General features: G+C 36.5%; 2 protein-coding genes across 2 annotated transcripts in view; one reads left to right on the forward strand and one right to left on the reverse strand.

Annotated features, from left to right (window-relative positions):
• The window catches only part of LOC134851132 (uncharacterized), a 131704-nt gene extending 131138 nt beyond the window's left edge, over nucleotides 1–566 (reverse strand). Inside the window, exon 1 of the mRNA XM_063867077.1 lies at nucleotides 262–566. Within this exon, the coding sequence (XP_063723147.1) occupies nucleotides 262–428 (167 nt within the window). The 5' untranslated portion in view covers nucleotides 429–566. The remainder of the gene's footprint in view (nucleotides 1–261) is intronic.
• A 2438-nt stretch (nucleotides 567–3004) lies between these two features.
• The window catches only part of LOC134851814 (short transient receptor potential channel 4-like), a 29702-nt gene continuing 13168 nt past the window's right edge, over nucleotides 3005–19538 (forward strand). The window contains exons 1-5 of the mRNA XM_063868063.1: nucleotides 3005–3942; nucleotides 4474–4565; nucleotides 13699–13879; nucleotides 18694–18812; nucleotides 19070–19255. Coding sequence (XP_063724133.1) covers nucleotides 3729–3942; nucleotides 4474–4565; nucleotides 13699–13879; nucleotides 18694–18812; nucleotides 19070–19255 — 792 coding nt within the window. The 5' untranslated portion in view covers nucleotides 3005–3728. The remainder of the gene's footprint in view (nucleotides 3943–4473; nucleotides 4566–13698; nucleotides 13880–18693; nucleotides 18813–19069; nucleotides 19256–19538) is intronic.

Below are 19538 nucleotides of genomic sequence, written 5' to 3' on the forward strand. Positions count from 1 at the left end.
ACCTATTTGATTATTTTTGCTGTCGAATACAGAGCTGAGTTAAATTATCCGAACGAAACGCATGAAACTTGAAATTTAAAAAGCGTTTTTCTCAAATTGAGCGTTTTAGATTTCAAGTTCTACTTGTTTTTTTTTCTGATAATTTAAATCAGCACTGTAGTTGTGGTTAATTAAGCCCTGGTTTTCAACAATTCGTGACACGCTGGGGGTTTTTCAGCAAATAATTTTTTTTAAAAAACATTTTATTCGTATTTTAGCCACCTGTTGAGAATGTCGACTGTTCCATGTTTGGATCCAACAGCGAAGTAATCTTCATTAAGAGCAAATGCAGTGAACTCATCATCTTCATCTTCTTTGTTCACATGTCGCCACTCTTTTTTCACGCCTGAAGGCACTGAAAGCACCGCCCAGGGTTTCAGCTGCAGCATATTTTATAACTATATTATAACTATTTCCTAATTAGTTCTTTAATACTCTTCAAAATTGTGTTCAATTAATAATTGAATAGAGCGTGACTGTCTCCAGAATATGGTAAGACGGATACTTTTGATGTTTAAATATGACGCTATACATTTATGTTGCCAGATGATTGATTGTACATTGGGTAGTTGAGCTTGTTTGTTGGTTTGAAAGTCTGTTTGTTGATATATTTGTTTGTCTGTTGGTTTTGGAAATCGACAAAGACGAAAGACTCGTGCAGTTAAAAGCTTATGACGTGGGAGAGTGTATGATATAGTTCGACCTCAAAAAGTTCAAAATTGCGCAATGCGAACTCTGGTGGGATAAGGCATTACAAGTTTTTGTTTTGCTAAAAAACAAGCCAAACCTATTTACGCCCGAAACACCTGAAAAAACTACGTGCTATTTTTTTGAAAACAATCTACATAACTGCTTCTTTTACACAGCATACCATAACGGCCCTAAAAAAATAATTTCCATTCAATGTTGAAGCTCTCACCTTTATATATTGGCTTTTTTAAAAAAGGTTCAAAATTTTATTCACAGTTCGGAAAAAATAGTTCAAGATTTCCCCCTTTTGGACAATTTACCTAATTTTTTTCAAAGAGCGCCTTTGGCGCCAGTGTCTTAGGCCTTCATATCAAAGCAAGCAAAATTTGAGGTGTGAAAATTCAAGGTGTGAAAATGCGTCTTTTTTATACGAAGGAGTACTTCCAGATGGTGAATTCCCCAGCAAGTTCGAAGTTTGGAAAAACATGTGCCGCTTCCCCCTGCACACCGATACCCCAGAAACCTTCACAGCTGCACTCAGAGTGTGTCACAAAGCCACAACGCCAGTAATTTTTGCTTTGCACCAGATTGGTGCCACCCTCCCAGTGACAGTATGCACTGCTGAGCGCTTTTTTTTTCGAGCATGAAACTACTAAAAAGTTACCTCCGCTCCAACATGAAGGAGGACCGACATTCAAACTTGGCGCTGATTTACATCCGCAAAAAAAACACAATTTGGGTTCGTAATACATAAAATATATGCTGGAAATCAAGCAAGAGATCAATGAAGCCAAATCAAATTCGTAGCATCTTTACGAACATTCGTTTTTAAGCTTTTCAGTATAAACTGCTCACGATTGGACAGTTGAGAAAATATCAACCACAATGATAATTATGTAGCAAACTAATTAATAAATTAGACATTTATTCGTAATGGCACGCATTTGTGATTTATATGCATTTCTAATAACAGCTGAATTGTTGATTAGTTTTCCAATTGAGCAAAAAAAAAACACTAACTTTTATGAATGCAAAAAAAATAAATTTCATTGAATTTCTTGCTACTCGCCGATTCCAATCAATTTTGCATGAAATTGACAATTGCTTTTACAAATAGTGGGCTCTTTTTGATATGGTTCAATTTGTGATTAAACACTGTGCGTTCATAAATCTATAAAGGCAACTCGCGTTGAAACTTTTTTAAAGAAGTCATGAAAATACTTAAGCGTTTACAATTTTGAAAAGAGTTCCGGAACGCCACCTTGAATCAAATTTGTGGGATGTTATCTGGGTTAAATACTAATAATAATACGGCCTACTAAGATTTTCATTATTTAGTTAACCGGAGAAAAGGTTGATTCGATCTGTTTTTGGAGGATTTTTGACTTAATCTGTTATAATTTTGCCTTGAAAACTTAGATAGCCGAATAAAGTTCGTATATACCTAAAAACCTCCTTTTCACAGTTTAGCCGTCTCGCGAAGAAAAATGGCCGGCTTGTTAGAGGTTAGACAATCAGAAAACACTACCCAGCTAAATTTTAGCCAAAGAAGAGATCAAGTTTTTTGACAGTGAGTTACTCGAAATTTTTTTTCCTGTTGTTTAATATCAACTATTTCTTATCAAAAAGTACGGACTGAAATGTTCGAAAAAAAAACCAAAACAATTTTTTTTTCGTGTCTTGATGAATTTATTTTTTTTGCATAAAAATTTATTGAAAAATCCGTGATAACCGTACGACTTTTTTTGAATTTTTTTTCGAAACAAGTTTTGATAAATTATAGTTTTGATTTGAAGTAGACTCATATCAATTCAAACAGGAGTAGGAGTGTTTTTGTGGTTGTTCAAAGTCTTATGCTTGTCATATCAAAACTTGTATTCATTCTACTAAAATTTATTAATTTATTTCAACGTTTTTCAAAATATCAGTCTTAATATGATTGCCGAATTTTGAATACATTCCGAAAAACAAATAAAAAACAGCAACTTGATTCAAAATTATTAACAGAAATACCACATACCGTCATGACAGCATCAATTTAACAACAATTGCTCACTTTTTTCTTGTTTTAGTGCGCTAATTGGGCCTCATTTGCAAAACATTCATTGAAAATCAATTAAATTCTTTCTTCTTTTTGCCTTTTTTGTTTCGAATTTAGCTACTAACTGATGTTACCACGGTAACTATTAACACTAAATATCAACAGTAAATAGTTTTATTTGTTAAATACCTGTAGCATAAAACAACAAGAAGAAAACGCGAGTTTCCCCCCAATTTGTTCCGCTCAACTAACAATTTAACTAACAAGATTTTAAACAGTTTTGCTCTGCTTAATATAACTGAAGTCAAAGTGCCTGCCGGTATAAGGAAATTATCATATTTGAAATCAAAAACCATTTCACTAACTTGCCATTTTACGCAACCATTTAGCAAAGTGATGAATCAATTAATACCAACAATAACAGTAGTTGATAAAAAACAAGCAATTTGTCGCTCGAAGAAAAATAGCTAATAAACGCAACTATTCATCTAAAATTATAATCGAAGTGGCGGTTTTTTGATCAAAGATACTGTTTAATTTGTGTTCAGTTTCATCCAATCCTTGTTTTATTTTTTACAGATCTGAAGATTTTGCATCAAAACCTGGCACAGAAAGCTAATCGTCTCTTAAAACCTGACAGTTCTTTCGTTACAGTTTTTGAAATTTGATCCATATAGCTTTCATTTTATTAAATTAACAGAAATCAAGAATAAACTATCGGATTACCTATTGTCTCTGGGCCCTTGAACTCTTTTGACACCATCGACCTTGCAGAGCGCCATCTACTGGCACTATTCAAAAAGAGAAATCAATCTGATTAAAAAACTTTGATCACGTGAGTTGACAGCCAAATCTCGTGATTTAAAAGTGTGGTTAATGAGTCCAATTGGTGTGAGAACCTGTGATCACGTGACTGTTATAACAGCGTCGTCAAGTGTGTTGAAGACGTGATCACGTGATGCCGCAGTACAACCAGATCTCGGACGCGGACAGAGTCCACCTGAAGATCCTGAGAGGCGACACAACAACCTCTACTAAAGAGAGGCAGTACCTCATGGCAGTTGAGAAGGGGGACTACACTTCGGTCAAGTTCTTCTTGGAAGACGCCGCCATCTACTTCAACATGGACATCAACTGTATAGACGCATTGGGCAGGACTGCCATTCATATCGGTTAGTTAACACTGAGGGGGGGGGGGGGGGGGGACAAAAGTAAATACATGATCCAGCCTCTCTGATTGGACAGCATTTATCCACCAGGAAACTAATCAATATATCGTAAATGACTTATTTAAAATCAAAAATTGATATCATTTGACGGATCTTTCAATCTGTTCGATTCTTCAAATTTAATCCAAATTTCAAAAATTTGACATATGTACATCATACAAGAAAATATCGGTAGTCTGTTGTCGAGACCCAGCGAAAATTGTAACATTCTAGAGATTAGCTTATAATGTAAGACAATTTTTCCATGAGGGAGTAGACCAATGTACGAGCTGTTCAGGTTTTTACAAAAAGGCGTTGTTGTGCACCGGGCTAAGAATCACATGCAACATTTCTAGGTTTTTTCGGGCTATTAAAATCATCGTTGGTACCAAAATTCGGACCCTCCTCCATTGATAAGCGAGGAGTTAGCCAATCCACCACCACACCCCGTTGATTACTAACTATTATAGCAATCCTTTTGTTTATATTTTTCAGCGATTGAGAATGAGAACATGGACTTGATTGACCTCTTGTTGGCACACAAAGTGGACATCGGGGACGCTCTTCTGTTTGCCATAGAGGAAGAGGTATTTGGGCTCTTTTCCATTCCATTCCCCCCTCCCCAACCCCACATTTGAAATTCAAGTTTGACCAACTATTTAAGTGTTTTTACAATGCAATGAACTTTTGCATGATGAGCGAACTAACTATTGTGAACAGATTTCTCCTTCATACTGTTCTTCATTTGATAACATCACGCTTTGAGCAATATTAACACACCAAAGCTTTAGGATAAAACAAATTGAAAACGTGGGCGGAGGAAGTGGAAAGGAGCCGATATATGATAATATCAGTGTCTTGAGCAACCTTTTTGATCAGAATGTGGTAAGGTAACTAATGCTGTGCACTCAGTTGAAAACAGGTTTAGTTCAAAGAGTTAATTTAGTCTTTGAAACTAAGTTTTTTCTTTTCTATTTTTAACGGTTCCTTGAACCAGTTCATGTTACCGTATCTTATGTACGTAGAGCTCAATAACAACTGAAATAAGTCGGTTCGATGTTCAACACCAAAATGACCTTGATACTAAGTTAAGAACAATATAATTACAGATAACAATATGAGTCCCAAGGTTAGGGTGCAGCGAGGTCAACAATGGTTACTGAACATGCAGTATGTGCTGTACCACACTCCCCATGGGTTAAATAAATTTTATATAGTAGTCTTATGATATTTTAGTAAATAGGTATGAGTTTTGGTACTCAGTTTAATTAGTTTTTCAAAATCAATTTGTCCTCTTCTGAATTCGATTCAACTTTTCATTTCTCTTCTTGTTTTTTGGGTATGTCGTCTTCAAAATTTAGAGGGACCCGCCACGATGCATTCCAGGTTCTCGAGATATCCAGGGCTTCGCTTCCAAATTTTCGTCTAAAAAAGTTGGTTTTCGAGTAAGCCCAGTTGTGTATCCACTGGTTTGTTAACATCTGTTCTGTAGGTTGCCTATTTCATCCTTTACGCCTCCAGAGCGGCCTTGTTGAGATCTGTTATATCCTGTTGAGAGCTGATCAGTTTAACCGAATGATTTACCGGATTCCCATATCGACTGGGCCCCTTGTTTTTGGTATGTCGTTCACTGCGCCTCACTGTAACGTCACTGTCGTCTGATTCATCGGAGAATCCTGGTGGAATAGTTTGTTTTCCTCGCCTCCCATATCCCTAGATTTTAGTGAGTCTTCTGCGGATTTTGTACCCCTCTCGTAAGTACTTGGTCGGCTAGTTTCCAGTCGTCTGTGGTCAAATCGCGGCTCTGAAAACTTTTGAGTATTTTATCCACCGATGTATGCCTCGTGAACTTTTTGCTGTTGTCGTTTATTTTTTTTCTTGGAGTAGACGTGCTCGGAACGTATGACTTCGCAGGGGATGACAGCGTACTCGTGTTTTGTGCATTGGATGGTCCCGAATCATTTGCTGCTGTGGCAGCTTTCTGTCGTCTTGCCTCTTGGCAGGTTTGCTTTTTCACTTAGTTTAGCTTCTTTGGACACCGAGCTCTTTGAGTTTTCCAATACTGGTCCCCCATTGTTAGGTTTAGCCCATTTTACTGAAAGATAGAGGCCCCCGTTTACTTCTGTGTCCTTGGATGTGACATTTAAATGAATATCTTGGTATAGCGCTGCGGCATTAGCCATTTCTGATTTCTCTTGTTTTTCCGGCATTTCATCTGAATCGCTATTTGCTTTCTGTTTTCCGCTTTCTGTTTTCTTGGATACAGTCTTAGGCTCATCTCCATGTGGGCTTCTTCTTGCGTTGCCTTTCTTCGATCTTTTCTCCTTCAGCTCACTGGTGTCAATTTTTGTTTAAGCGATGTCGCTTTTTCTATGGACTGCACCTGCAGCCGTTTTCATTGTGTGGGTAGTCTCTGATTGCACCTTGCCTTTTAGTGGGTTTGTTAGTGCTTTTCTACTCTTTCGATTTTCATCCTTTCTCAATAGGTTGGGTGATCTTGGCTCGTCCTCTTGAGGTTTGTATTCAATGAAACCAAACTCCCATGAATACAAGAGTTCCTTGCGCAAATCAGGATTGATTGTACTTGTTTCATCGACGATTCACCTCAATTCGTTAGCAGAGGTGTCTCATCTAGTTGCGTTCCACCGAGCGTTTGCTTCGAAAAGCGTCTTTAACGCTTTTGCTCGGTCCCTATCTTTCGCAGTCTCCACTTCGGATTTAAACAGTGAGCTGACCTCTCGACTGCTTTGTTCTTTTCTGACAATCTTTACGTTGTCTCTTGACTGGCCAATTTTTTTCTTGAGCTGAAAGGCAGTTAGTGCTGAACGCTCCAGATGTTCTTTATCTAAACGAGCAGAAATTTTAGGAAACGAATCCCCTAGGATTTTAAGCTCAGTTTTCGGAAGACGTCCGAAATGAGCTTCAAATGGCGAACATTGGATCGTCTTTTGTTTGCTCCACCTAAGATCCCGAATTATTGTGCTCAGAGCAAGTTTTATCGATGTGACATTTTCGTCCAATAACATAACTCCCAATCTTCGTTTGATAGTTTGTATTTTTCGTTCGGCCAGACCACACCCCCTGTGGTCCCCTACTGGACAGAATTGTGTTCTATGTTATGCTCGGTACGGAATTTTTTCATCGTTCTACCTTTAAAGCCCGAGAATTGATCAGTTCTTATTGATTCATGTTTTCCATGTGTGACAATATAAGTACGTAGAAATATCACTGATGATTTACCCCCAGTCGACTTTGTGACCTTTACCGATGGAAATTTCGAATATCTATCTATAGCTATATGTAGGTAAGTTTTCATTCCCTTGTTATCTTCTAAAGGTCCCGCATAGTCCAATTGTAGTTCTTGCCCCGGCTGCGAAAGCAGCGGAAGCGGTTTTGATGCATTTTTTGGTATAATATATTTAGCATTCTTACCCTAGCGAGGGTAACTCCTACATTCTTCAGCCATATTCACAATATCCTTGTGCATATGTGGCCACCACACGTATCAAGATACATGCAGCATTGCTTCCTGTCCTGGGTGGCTGCGATGTATCCTCTTTAATACCAATCTACCGTCTACGACGGACACCTGGTGCCATAGTGATTTCGTGTAGGGCCCATTAGCTTGAAGCTGTGTCGATCTTTTCGCTCTATGACCCTTCTCAGCCTGTCCATCCTTGTATTTTCTGTGGTAAGTTCTGCTAGAAGTTTTCGATCAAATAGTTTCGAAAGATTGAGTAAGTAGTTGTCTTCAAGATGTTCTGCTTGCCTGAACTCGTCCTGCGATTTCCTTTCGGTATTTCTCCCCGCAACTAGGCTTTCTTATGGGCTTTCTGCGGTGTATCAGCTGTAAGGTCCACTTCAATGATTTCTGATTCTTTCGCATTTGAGATGTGTCCTTGTGGGCTTGTCATTTCCGTTGACGCTTCCAATTCCAACATGTTCTCCGGTGTTACTTTGTCAGTTCTTTCTGATACCACTTAATCCCAGAAGGACATTAGCTTCATTGGTTCCGCCCGTGATGATGTTGAATTTCCCGTGTTCTTTTGTTTGTTAAGTGTGTCTACTTTCTGCCATTCGACTTGCGGTATATCTGAGTCCGAACTGTCCCAATCATTTCCTGTTGCTCCTGTCTGTACTGTTCTTGTTCTTCAATAGGTTGTCTCCGTTACTTGTTCTAGCATTTGATCTCGTCTCGCCTCGCGATTCATCAGTTTTACTGTCTTTTTCGGTTTTTCTTCCATCTGCTCTTTTGCGAATTTCCTCTCTTTTTCTGCGTTTTTTGGATTTTTTGTTTTTTTATCAACCGACTTTTTACAATGAGATATCCTGCTTAAATTTTTTTTTCCGCAATTTGAGAGACGTGGGTTTTGACCGTTTTCGTTCCGGTCGAGCCTTGTTCGTTTTTGAACAGAACGGTTGCTATAGCAACCATTGAATGACGTGTCCTGTGCTTTCCAGTTTGTGTCCTAATTCAGAATGTTCTAGAATGTTTTCATTTTCAATGCGAGTAATGATTGTTGTATCAATTAGACGATTTTTTAAGCAGTCGAGTGCTTTATGAAATTGATCAATCGACGCTACAACTAACTTTTCATCTAATTTTGACTCAGGCCACGATTCTCTAATCGGGTCTCTTGACAGGTAATCTACAATCCCCATATCGTTACCCGGTATATGGGCCACTTTAAATTGGTAAGGTAGCAGACGGTCTACCCACCTAGTGAGTCTAGATTGATACGTTTTATTAGATTTATGTTCCCCTAATGCTGGTGTGAGGGCTTTGTGGTCTGTCGCTAGATTGAATTTTTTTCCTAAAAAGTAGTATTTAAACCGGTCAACTGACCATACCACTGCAAGCAGTTCGAGCTCATTTGTAGAATACTTCTTTTCTAGTGAAATAAGATAACGTGATGCGAGTGCAATCGGTACCCATTCCTCCTCGTCTGTCTGTTGTTCCAGTTTTGTCCCGAGGCCGCTGTGGCCTGCGTCGCATTTTACCAGAGTATTATTCAGGGGGTCATATTAATTTATTTGTGCAATCCGTGCCACCGCCTTTTTGATCTCTTCGAAAACTAAGGAGTGCTTTTCCCCCACTCGAATTTTTTGACGGGCAATTTGACATTTTTCATTTTCTTTTTCTCGTTTTCTTCTCTAAGCAACGGTCTAAGCTGGTCGGTTAAACTCGCTGCGTTAGAAATAAATTTAAAGAGGTGGTTGATACTACCCATAATTGATCTTAATTTTTTGAGCGATTTCGGGTGTTGTACGTTGAGTATTGCTTTTGTTTTGGTAATTTCAGGTGTTATACCACTTGGTGTAAGTTTATGTCCTAACCAATTAACTTCTGTCAGAAAAAAATCGCATTTCGCTGATTTTAGCGCTAGATTTTTGTCATCCAATTTTCTCAAGACATTCAGCTTTTCGTGTACTATTCTTCCCCTTTAGAAACGATCAATATATGGTCCGGGAAGCAAAATGTGTTTTTAGTATGTTTTAAGGTACAATCCATAGTCTTTTGAAGTTCTGCGGGCATGTTCGCTAGCCCGTAAAACCCTGTCAAGAACCTGTATGTTCCTGTCGCTTGTCCGCCGACTATGTTGAAATTACATTGCTTAGCTGTTTCAGCAGTTAATCGAATTTGGCTTTACGCGTACTTCAAGTCAAGTACCGTAAAATACAGTGTGCCGGTTGTTTTGGCAGTTACTATTTGACTCACTCCATCTAATAGCTCATCAGCATTTGGCATTTGATAATTATTTTTGAACAGTTGCCTATTTATCGGTTTTGCGTCTAATGCCAACTTGACAGAGTCGTCTTTTTTCACCGTTATTATTATTGGAGCAATAAAATATTCACTTGTGCATTTGTCTAGTTTTGTGATATGAATGACCTTCTGACAATTTTTCAAGTTCTACTTGCACTTTTTCTCGAATATGAATAGGTATTCTCCTACCTTTTTCTTGTATCGGACATAGCGGGTCTTTTAATTTGTAATAATTACGTGATTTTTCGATTCTCCCTGACGATCAATCAGAGACCGAAATTTTTCACAAAATTGTTGTTTCATACCTTCTTACTGCTCACACAGTAGCACTTCAAAACTGGATCTATTTGTAGGAGCTGATTTCTGAGATGTATGAATCCCTACTTTCCCATTTAAACTCAGACCCAGAATACATCTTGCTCGACGTTCTGTGACCAGCAAGGATACGTCTTGAACTTCCCATCCCGCTGAACGGATATTTGCACGTACTGCTCCTACAATTTTAATTTGAGGTTTGTTGTAGTCTACAAACTGCGTTGTCAAAATCAATTTTTCAGCTGGGATGAATTTGATTTCAGATGATCCCTCCGATAATTGCTTTGCTGTTGCCCAATTCAGGAACGATACTGGGCTTCCTGTATCTATCGTCATATTGATGATTTGGTTATTAACTCTGACCAGCGCTTTCAATGCTTTTATTTGATGCGATCTTGGGTGTCGTCGTATATCAATTTTTCTGATATCTTGAAAAACGTTGGTTTCGTTTTCGTCGTCTATTCCTGATGTTATTTCTTCAAACCTTTTGTTGAGTGGTTTCCTCGACTTTGGTTCAACAACCATAATCTAAAACTCATAGCAGGAATCAAAGCTGTGAATTAAATTACATTATTCCTCTAAGCTAGAGGTCTCTTCCGCAATCTCGTTTACTTGATTCGAGCGGCACGTTTTTGCAAAATGGTTTTGTTTATTTTTGCTCTTGCAGGTAAACCCTATTGCTGGGCAATTTTTCAAGTGACATTCATCGAATGTTCTGCCGCATCGTGTGCATGGTTTCTGATCTGTTCGAGAATTTGCGTTTCTGTTGTCATTCCCTTTCTTTTTGGATTGATCCCTATTCGGTCTTTTGTAGTTTGTGTTTCTAATCCCAACTGTCATTATGGGTTCTTGTTTTATTTTAAATTGTGGCCCAGGAAAATGGCCCACGCTTGTGTTTCCAGTCACTGATTTTTGGAACTCTGCTTACTCTGCTGAAATTTAATAGCTCGTTTGAGTACTTCGTCTGGCGTAAACGTTTCGAGCGGTAGGGTATCTTGTAGTGTTGTATTTTTCAAACGCCGTAGCTGCCTGTGCAGTTAGTGCCGCGTGGAACGATTCTAGCGCCTCTCCAGTTTCTTGGGCTCTGGTGAATAGTCTATATCGCTCGTACGTGATTCTTTTTGTTTTTTCAAATGATACTTTGACCAAATTCACCATTTCTCTAAACTCAAGTTTTGATTCTTCTGTGTGTGGATTTTTCTCCACGAATTTCTTTTTCCCATCCGTGCGTAGAGCCAGAAATAGACGAGACGTAAGCCGTTTCTGAACCTCATTGTAGAACACATTGTGTCTGACTTTAGGTCCGCGTTCCCTTCTTTCTTGGTTTTCGAGTATTACCTTGTCTCTTGCTATTCTATCTGTCGCTTCCCGGTCCGCTACTGCCTGTGCATCTTCGTTTGTTCCCGGAGTTTCTGGGCGAGGAATTAGTTCATCAATAACTTCTTTAGGATCTTCTAGTAATATCTCAGGATTCACATTTTCTTTCACTGTCATCGCTAGCATAAATTGGTCCAACCAAATTTGAAAGTTCCATGTTGGATCCGAACTAATTGATGTCCAGAAAAATGGGATGCCCATATCCGTTCGGTTATCTTGTGCCATGAATCCTGCTGGCTGCGCCATGTGGTAAGGTAACTAATGCTGCACAGTCAGTTGAAAACAGGTTTAGTTCAAAGAGTTAATTTAGTCTTTGAAACTAAGTTTTTTTCTTTTCTTTTTTTAACGGTTCCTTGAACCAGCTCATGTTACCGTATCTTATGTACGTAGAGCTCAATAACAACTGAAAGAAGTCGGTTCGATGTTCAACACCAAAATGACCTTGCGACTAAGTTAATAAGAATATAATTACAGATAACTAAATAAGTCCCAAGGTTAGTGTGCAGCGAGGTCAACAATCGTTACTGCACATGCAGTATTGCAGTATGTGCTGTACCACGCAGAAAAATAAAATACTTAAGTTAATTAATTTTTTGACACATATTTTAGAAGCTGTATTTAGTTAAAAATTAAATTTCATTGTCAAAATGAGACGTTTTGTTAATCATCGTCCAGATTAACAATCATCGTCCAGATTTGCTGACCGGAAAAAAATTTAGCCAATAATTTGATTTTATTCATACAATGATACCATCATGCTAAATCAAGTGTCATCCGTAGAATCGCAATCACTTTCAATTTAGGCTCAAAAATTCTTGAGTTCTTATACTATCGGGTTTTAAAAAAAACGAAGTAAACTCTATTTATAAAGCGTGCTTCTCAAACTGGTTGACTTCAGATAAAATTTAGGAAATTAAACTTTAACAGAATTGTTATGGTTGATATTTTATACGGTCCCATTTTTGGTCCCAAATTTTACAGTGCCAAGCAGAAATAATACTGTCCCAAATTTCAAACTCCATAACCGATCGTTTTTTTAAGTTTTTTTTTCAATCAAAAACTGCGGAAAAGCTAGCGGGTCAATTAAGGACACAACTAAGTCAGAAGTAACTTCTTATGTAGCACAACAAAAATCCAGAAGGTTATAATTTTCTGATATTTGTAAGTTTTCTTTTTCATAAAAAGGTTAAAAGTGTCATTTCTACTATAAAAAAAGACAATTTTGTCTTGGAAAACAGTTTTAAAATGTTTTGCCCGAAGTTTTAGAGAATTCATCAAGCCTTCGCTCTGTTGGGATACATGAAAGGCTTACATTGACATAGAGTTGTTTGCATTTATCTGGTAATTCGGGTGCATTTTTTGATTTGCCATAAAACGTCAAAAAAGATGCGTTATGAAGTAAATTTTTGGGCCTAATTTTTACTATCTGAGTTTTACCATAAAATATTCTGCAAGAATTCTAAGTAAAATTTGCCATCATACATTTTGAGTAAATCATACCTGATTTAGAGTAACACGTTTTTATTTTCAAGTTTATTCATTTTGTCTGAATAATTTAAATCAGCACTGTACTTCTGTCGATGTTTCTGTGTAGCACTGACATCTTTAATTTCATCGATATTTATTGATAAAAATTTTAACCTCGTTCCTCGTTTGTTAATTATCGAGAACTGCAAAAAGTTGAACAGACTAAACTAATTAAAAATGATTTCTTTTCGTCAAGTTTTGCACGCAAAAGCTAATTTTTCAGTTGGAAGGTAAGTCTCAAGGTCACCTAAGTTTTGAAATTTGCTTGCTAGATTGGCTCAAAATTGGCAGATTGCTTTTTTCTATTATGGTTTTTATTGCAGTTTCTAAATTCGAGCAGAAAACTCTACCAAATAAGAAGGTCAATTTAGAGTTTAGGCAGAACGCAAACAATTTTAAATAATTGACGTAAATATTAAAAACTGCTAGAAAAGTTGACCCTTCAGTAAAAAAAATTCTACATACCCCACTGGTTGTTTCTCCTGAACTCTTTTAAAGTCTAAATCTGTCCTTAAACTTTAAAAAAAAATTGTCGGGTCTTTTTTATACAGCCCAAAATGATAAAACTGCTATTTCAGCTTCTACTTTTATCTGAAATCCAAATTTATTCTCGCTGAAAATAATTTCAACCAATCAGATTTTAGCAGCATCAGGCTCAAACTTTTAGAATAGCAAAGAAATCAGTTTTTGGGCCTTTGAACAGAAAAAACCGAATGTTTTGAACTTTTGTGCAGGTGACTTTAGCGGTTGAGAAGCTGTTGAATTACAGACAGCCCAAGATCAGGAAGAGGGAGGCGGCGGGCATGATGGCACTGCAGCCGGGACAGAGGACGAGAGAGAGCAACTACACGAGTGACATCACGCCTGTCATTCTGGGGGCACACACAAACAACTACGAGATACTCAAACTGCTCTGTAAGTTTAAGTTGAAGAAAAACAAGTCATACATATGAGATGAAAAAAATCAATTCATAAACATGAGATTTAAAAATATATATATTCCTTTTGATATGGACAAAAGCGTGTATAACAACCTGTTCATATCAACTATAGGATATTCAAACTCAGAGTAGCGTGCCGAGGTAGGGAAGGGGTGACGGCCCTCCTCCTCTCCCCCAAACCCCCCCCCCCAATTCTGGTGACACACTTTTTCCAAATGGTCCTTCTTTTGGTATCATTTAATGACACACAGTTTGGCTGCCCAGCCTCAAAAATTTTCAAAAGGTGCCTTCGGCGCCAATATATTTAAGATTGAGGGGAGATCGCGCGCCAAAGAAACCCATTTTTTTGGTCAATTTTCTTTTAAAAAATGCTCAGAACGTCATTTTAAGCGTATTTTTGACCGACCTATTAAATTGGTCGACCTGAATATTTTTTCGAAAATATGCCCCCCTCCCCCCAGAAAATTTCTGCGCACGAATGCTCAAACTAATCTGTGAGCTGAATTGTTAATCAAATTTTCTGATTAAATTATAAACCAAAATAATCTTCTTCAAAATCAACTGCTACATAAACAACACTGTGCATTGCAGAAATAAAGCATAATAAAGAGCTTTTTTTTCAAAAAAAAATTTTCCATTTAGCCAGAAATAACGTCATGTTCGCCAAAACTTTTACCAGATACCTCGATTACTGTAAGTTTAACAAACAAGTCTTAAATTTGGGATCAAAATAAAGTTATCCCAATTCAGAGGCAGAAAAAAATTAATTAAAAAATCTTCCTCATCGACAACTACAAAAAATTCAAATTAAACTTTTGGAAGAAAATTGCATGAAAATTAGTAGCGAATACAAACCTGCCTCCCCATCATTACGAGGCTAAATTGTGCACTGGATAGGCGCACAATATTGTGTCTGTATGTTCCTGAAATTCAGCGAAAATCTCTAAACTTGCTCGAAAATGTAAGTGGATTCCACTCACAAAGTTTCCCTGATTCCGCGTAAAAATAACTAGCATAAATTTTGTCCGCACATTAGTTTTGTTGCGAATTCCGCAACGAGGAAATATTGATAGTGGTTTCGGATTCCGCAAATGTAAGTGAATTCCGCAAATTAATGCGGATTCTGCAAATTAATGCGGGGGTTCCGCTTAATACATTTTGGGGATTCCGCTTACAATTTGCGGATTCTAATAAAAAATTGCGGATTCCACGACAGCTTAACTTCACAAAACACGTAAAAAATATTTGTTCATGGATTCCCTAAACTGCTATTTGTTCATGGATTCTACATTTTAAGGATTTCGCTTACAATTTGCGGAATCCACTAATAGTTTGCGGATTTCACGACAGCTTAACTTTACAAAACACATTACTACTATTTGCTCATGGATTTTACAAACTGCTTCGAGTTCCACAAATTTTGAAGCGGATTTCGCAAAATTGAACGTTTTTGAAGCAATTTTGAGCAAGACAAGGTCGTAATTATTTGTCCGTGGAATCCAAAACAGCAAATAAGATCAAAGAAAATTAGCAATTTTGCGGAATCCGCAAAAAGTCTTATTTTAGCCCGTTGCGGAGTCCGTTTACATTTTACAAAATACACAGTTTGGTCTGTTAATGATTCATTTTGCTGGAAATAAAGTGAGAAGGGTAGTTCAGATACTACTCACGAACAACTATGATAAATTTGAACTATCCTGGAAGCTGAATCAAAATTCAAATTTTGTGAAAACTTCACAAATCTGCCAGTTTTCCCTAAAATTGAGGATCAAAATAGCAATTTGCTCACTGCTAACTATCAGATACCTAAAATAAACTGCAGAACATAGTATAAATGTAAATTCAAAACTAACTTACAAATCTGAAAATTTTTCTTTATTTAACAGAGTTTTATTCACATTTGTAAATTAATTTTACATTTACAATTTTTCCCACATATTCATAAATTCTACTGCTGCACCTAATAATTGTTTCAATTCTGACGAGAAAAATTTAAATTTTGTTCGACAATTTGGACAAAAGCTACTACGAAATATTCATTTGAATCAGAGTTTTTCCTAAAAAGTTTTGTGCCTTATCCAGGTTTTTGTCAGCAATTTTTTTTATTCTAGACTAATTCTAGTCGGAAATGAAATCATCTTAAGATTTGAATCAATAACACGTGTTTTCGAGCCAACCGTTTTGAACGGTTAGCCACAAGAGCTGATTTTTCGCAACGGTTAAAGCAATCTAAGGCAAGTTTTTCACAATAGTTGGAGCAATGTAGGGCAAATATAAAGCAATATAAGGCATTTGTTAGTTTCAGACATTAGCTCAAACTTGCAAGTCATTTAGATTTGAGGGGAAATGATTGTTTGAATCTTGCAAAAGAAGTATTTTTGTTCTGACCATTTGAAAATGGAGTAGAACTTTGTATTCAGGTGGGTTTTAGTTTTCTTTAACATAATGCTCCTTACCAATACTATGAGGCAGTGATAACCTGCAATGATGTTTTGTAATAAATATCACGTCAGGATTGAAAACTAGCTAAATTCTTTTATCAAATTTCAGCAAAATTTTGGAATAAAATACCAACATCACAACCTTCCTCTTAAAAATTGTAGAAATTTTTGAGCATGGAACAACAAAAAATGAACTATACTTCGGTCCAATTTGGAAAAGTAGATTTCTTGAAAATGATGTATTCGTTTTTTGGTGATTTTTGTTCCTATCATAGACTGAAATTGATAAACATACAATTCCATAAACTAAGCATAGAAAAAATTCTATTTATACAAATTTCATATGTTTTGTTAAAAATGGAGTCATCTTTATTCTAGTTTTGGCATATAAGTCGGTGTATCGTCATAAATAAAAAATAAAACGTTTTTTGTCAAAAATTCTTTTTCATGCAGTTTTCATAAATGGAAATTCTACTAGCATATTTTTTGATGACGGCAGCAAACATTTTTCTACGTAGCTTCGAAACTGCACCCATTTTTTAAATTCTTTTTTCTTGCAAAATGAACCCAAACTAAAAAAATTGCATTCAAATATTAATTTTTTATGTGCATAACGTATTCTTGGATACACAAAGAATAACTAAAAACTGAAATTGAAAAAAATAATTCTTTGAAAATTTTTGCCAAATTGTAAAAGTTTGATACTTTCATTATATCATTTGTGTAAGACAAATCTCAGACAATTCGTTCCGATTCCAAAACATTAAAATTGCAAGACCGTCAAACTTTTGGTGACTGTACTTTTGAGATAACCAAGATCTTTACTAGTAACCGAAGATCTTTGTCACTTGGGTTCGTTACGAACACCACCTAAAGTTTATGATGGAATAAATGAAAAAAGTAAATTACCATAAACTTTTCATGCACAATCTGTACTGGAATTGAATGAAAAGTTTATGAGTAGCATGTTTACACAAATGAAAATTGTATGGATACCATTTTTGGTCAACCCGGGCATTGAAGATAAGGAGGAACTTTTGCTTTTGGGTGTGTTTTAGTTTTTCTTTCGTCTTCCTTTTTCAGGCAAAATCAGGTACCAAAAAGCAACATAGGAAAAAATTGAGTGATATATAATATTAAAAATCTTTCAGTCGTGATTGTAAAAGTTTAAAATTTCTTGCTTGTTAGTCCAAGTGGGGGAAAAAATGCAAACGAGCAGATTTTGTGAAGAAAAATAAGCCGTAAAACTGCGTATAAGCGCATAAAACTTAATTTTACTCCAGAAAATTAGTTTTCAAAGACGTTTTTTTGAGCCTTTCATGATTAAAAAAATCACGAATTCAACCCGCACTAGCAAAAATGGATTAGGATCGATTTTAGTATGAAAAAGTACGTTGATTAAATTTAGATCGATTTTAGTATGAAAAAAGTACGAAGATTAAATGAAAAAGATGAAGATTGATTTGGATCTTAAATCCCAGCTAAAAAAGATGATCGAAATCGATTTTAAATCAATTTAAATGCATTTTTTTAAGTCTGAATTAGTTTTTACTTTTAAGGGAATTAAAACGGATTAAAATCGATTTAAATCAACTTTTTTCATTCGAGATTTATCAGTTTCGAATTTTTATTGCATTTATTCATTGCCTATCATTTTTCATTTTACATCCATGGCGTATTGTAGCATAAAGAAGACCAAACGAAAAGACCAAAATATCGATAAAATTAAATCGATTCAGACACTTAAATCGATTTAAAATTTAAAAAAAAACTGATTTAAATTGATTTAAAATCCATTTAATTTCGTAAAATGTACATTGTTAATCGATTTGGATCGATTTAGAATCGATTTAAAATCAGTTTAAATCGATCCGAAACCATTTTTGTCAGTGCGGGAAGCAAAGTATCTGCTGAAAAGTTGAAATTGTTTTAAGCCGTTTTGAAAACAAAAAATGTTGTCCATTCATTATGACTATTTTACTATGCTTATCTAATATTCTTAAAATTTAGGCTGTCTTCAGATTGTTTTCTATATAAACGCGTACAAAAAATTTGAAAATTAAAAAAAAGAAAAGGGAACAATAAGAAAAAAGCAGGGACATTCTCTGCTAGTTTCACAACAACCGGACATCCTTGTTGAAATTTACGTCGTCATGTTCTTAGAATAAAAACTTCTGAAAAAAATACAGTAACCAAATTTTTTATAAAACATTGACATGCAGCTCGAAAAACGATTAAAACAATCAGCTATGTTTATAATCCTCTGTTTATTGACAAGAAAAGTTTATTCAACCTTTCCTTGTCAAATGTATCCTTCCTTGTAAAATGTGTCCTGCTGTGATTTCAGTGCAACGCGGAGCGACGATTGCGAAGCCGCATCCGATCAAGTGTGGCTGTTACGAGTGCGCGGAGAGTGCCAAATTCGACAGTCTGCGACACTCCCAGTCACGCATCAACGCATTCAAGGCAGGAAATAATCAATCAAATAGACAAAGATTATATCAGGCCACAGAAGTCACCTACTAATTATAATTGATGCCCTATTGTCGACACTATTGGGATTTAACCCCGAACTAAAAACGTACGCATTTTTAAATAGGTAAAAAAGTAGATTATAAAAAGTAGATTTATTTCTTTATAGGGGGGTTGGGGGATATTCGCTGCTAGGTACCCGATGGAGGGGGGTATAGCTAGAGAGATCCAATGTCTCTAATTATTTCCAGGCACTGGCCAGTCCGAGTCTGATCATCCTCTCGAGTGATGACCCTATCTGGACTGCATTCACTCTCAGCTACGAGTTGCGGAAACTCAGCTTCACAGAGGTCGAGTTCAAGGACGATTACGTCATCCTCAGCAAACAGTGCACTAAGTTGGCGGTGGACTTGCTCGACCAGATTCGGGGATCTCAGGTAGACCAAAATTATGCATTTGGGCAGGCGCGGATCTAGGAAATTCTCGAGGATTTGAAAATTTTGTCGACATTTTTTTTTAGCTCGACCAAATTGATTTTCTGAGCTCTCCCAAACCAACCATTCTAAAGACCCTAATTTGACCAATTTTTCTGCGCCACAGGCAAATTTTTGAAAAAAAAAGCTAGAAAAAGGCGTTTTTAGGCACTTTTTGGAAAATTTCGACAGAAAATTGCGTTTTTTCGGCGCGCGCTCCCCCCTCAAAGTTAGTATTTTAAGGTCA

The sequence above is a fragment of the Symsagittifera roscoffensis genome, chromosome 7 (genome assembly GCF_963678635.1).
Source record: "Symsagittifera roscoffensis chromosome 7, txSymRosc1.1, whole genome shotgun sequence".
In the NCBI taxonomy this organism is placed as follows: domain Eukaryota; kingdom Metazoa; phylum Xenacoelomorpha; order Acoela; family Convolutidae; genus Symsagittifera; species Symsagittifera roscoffensis.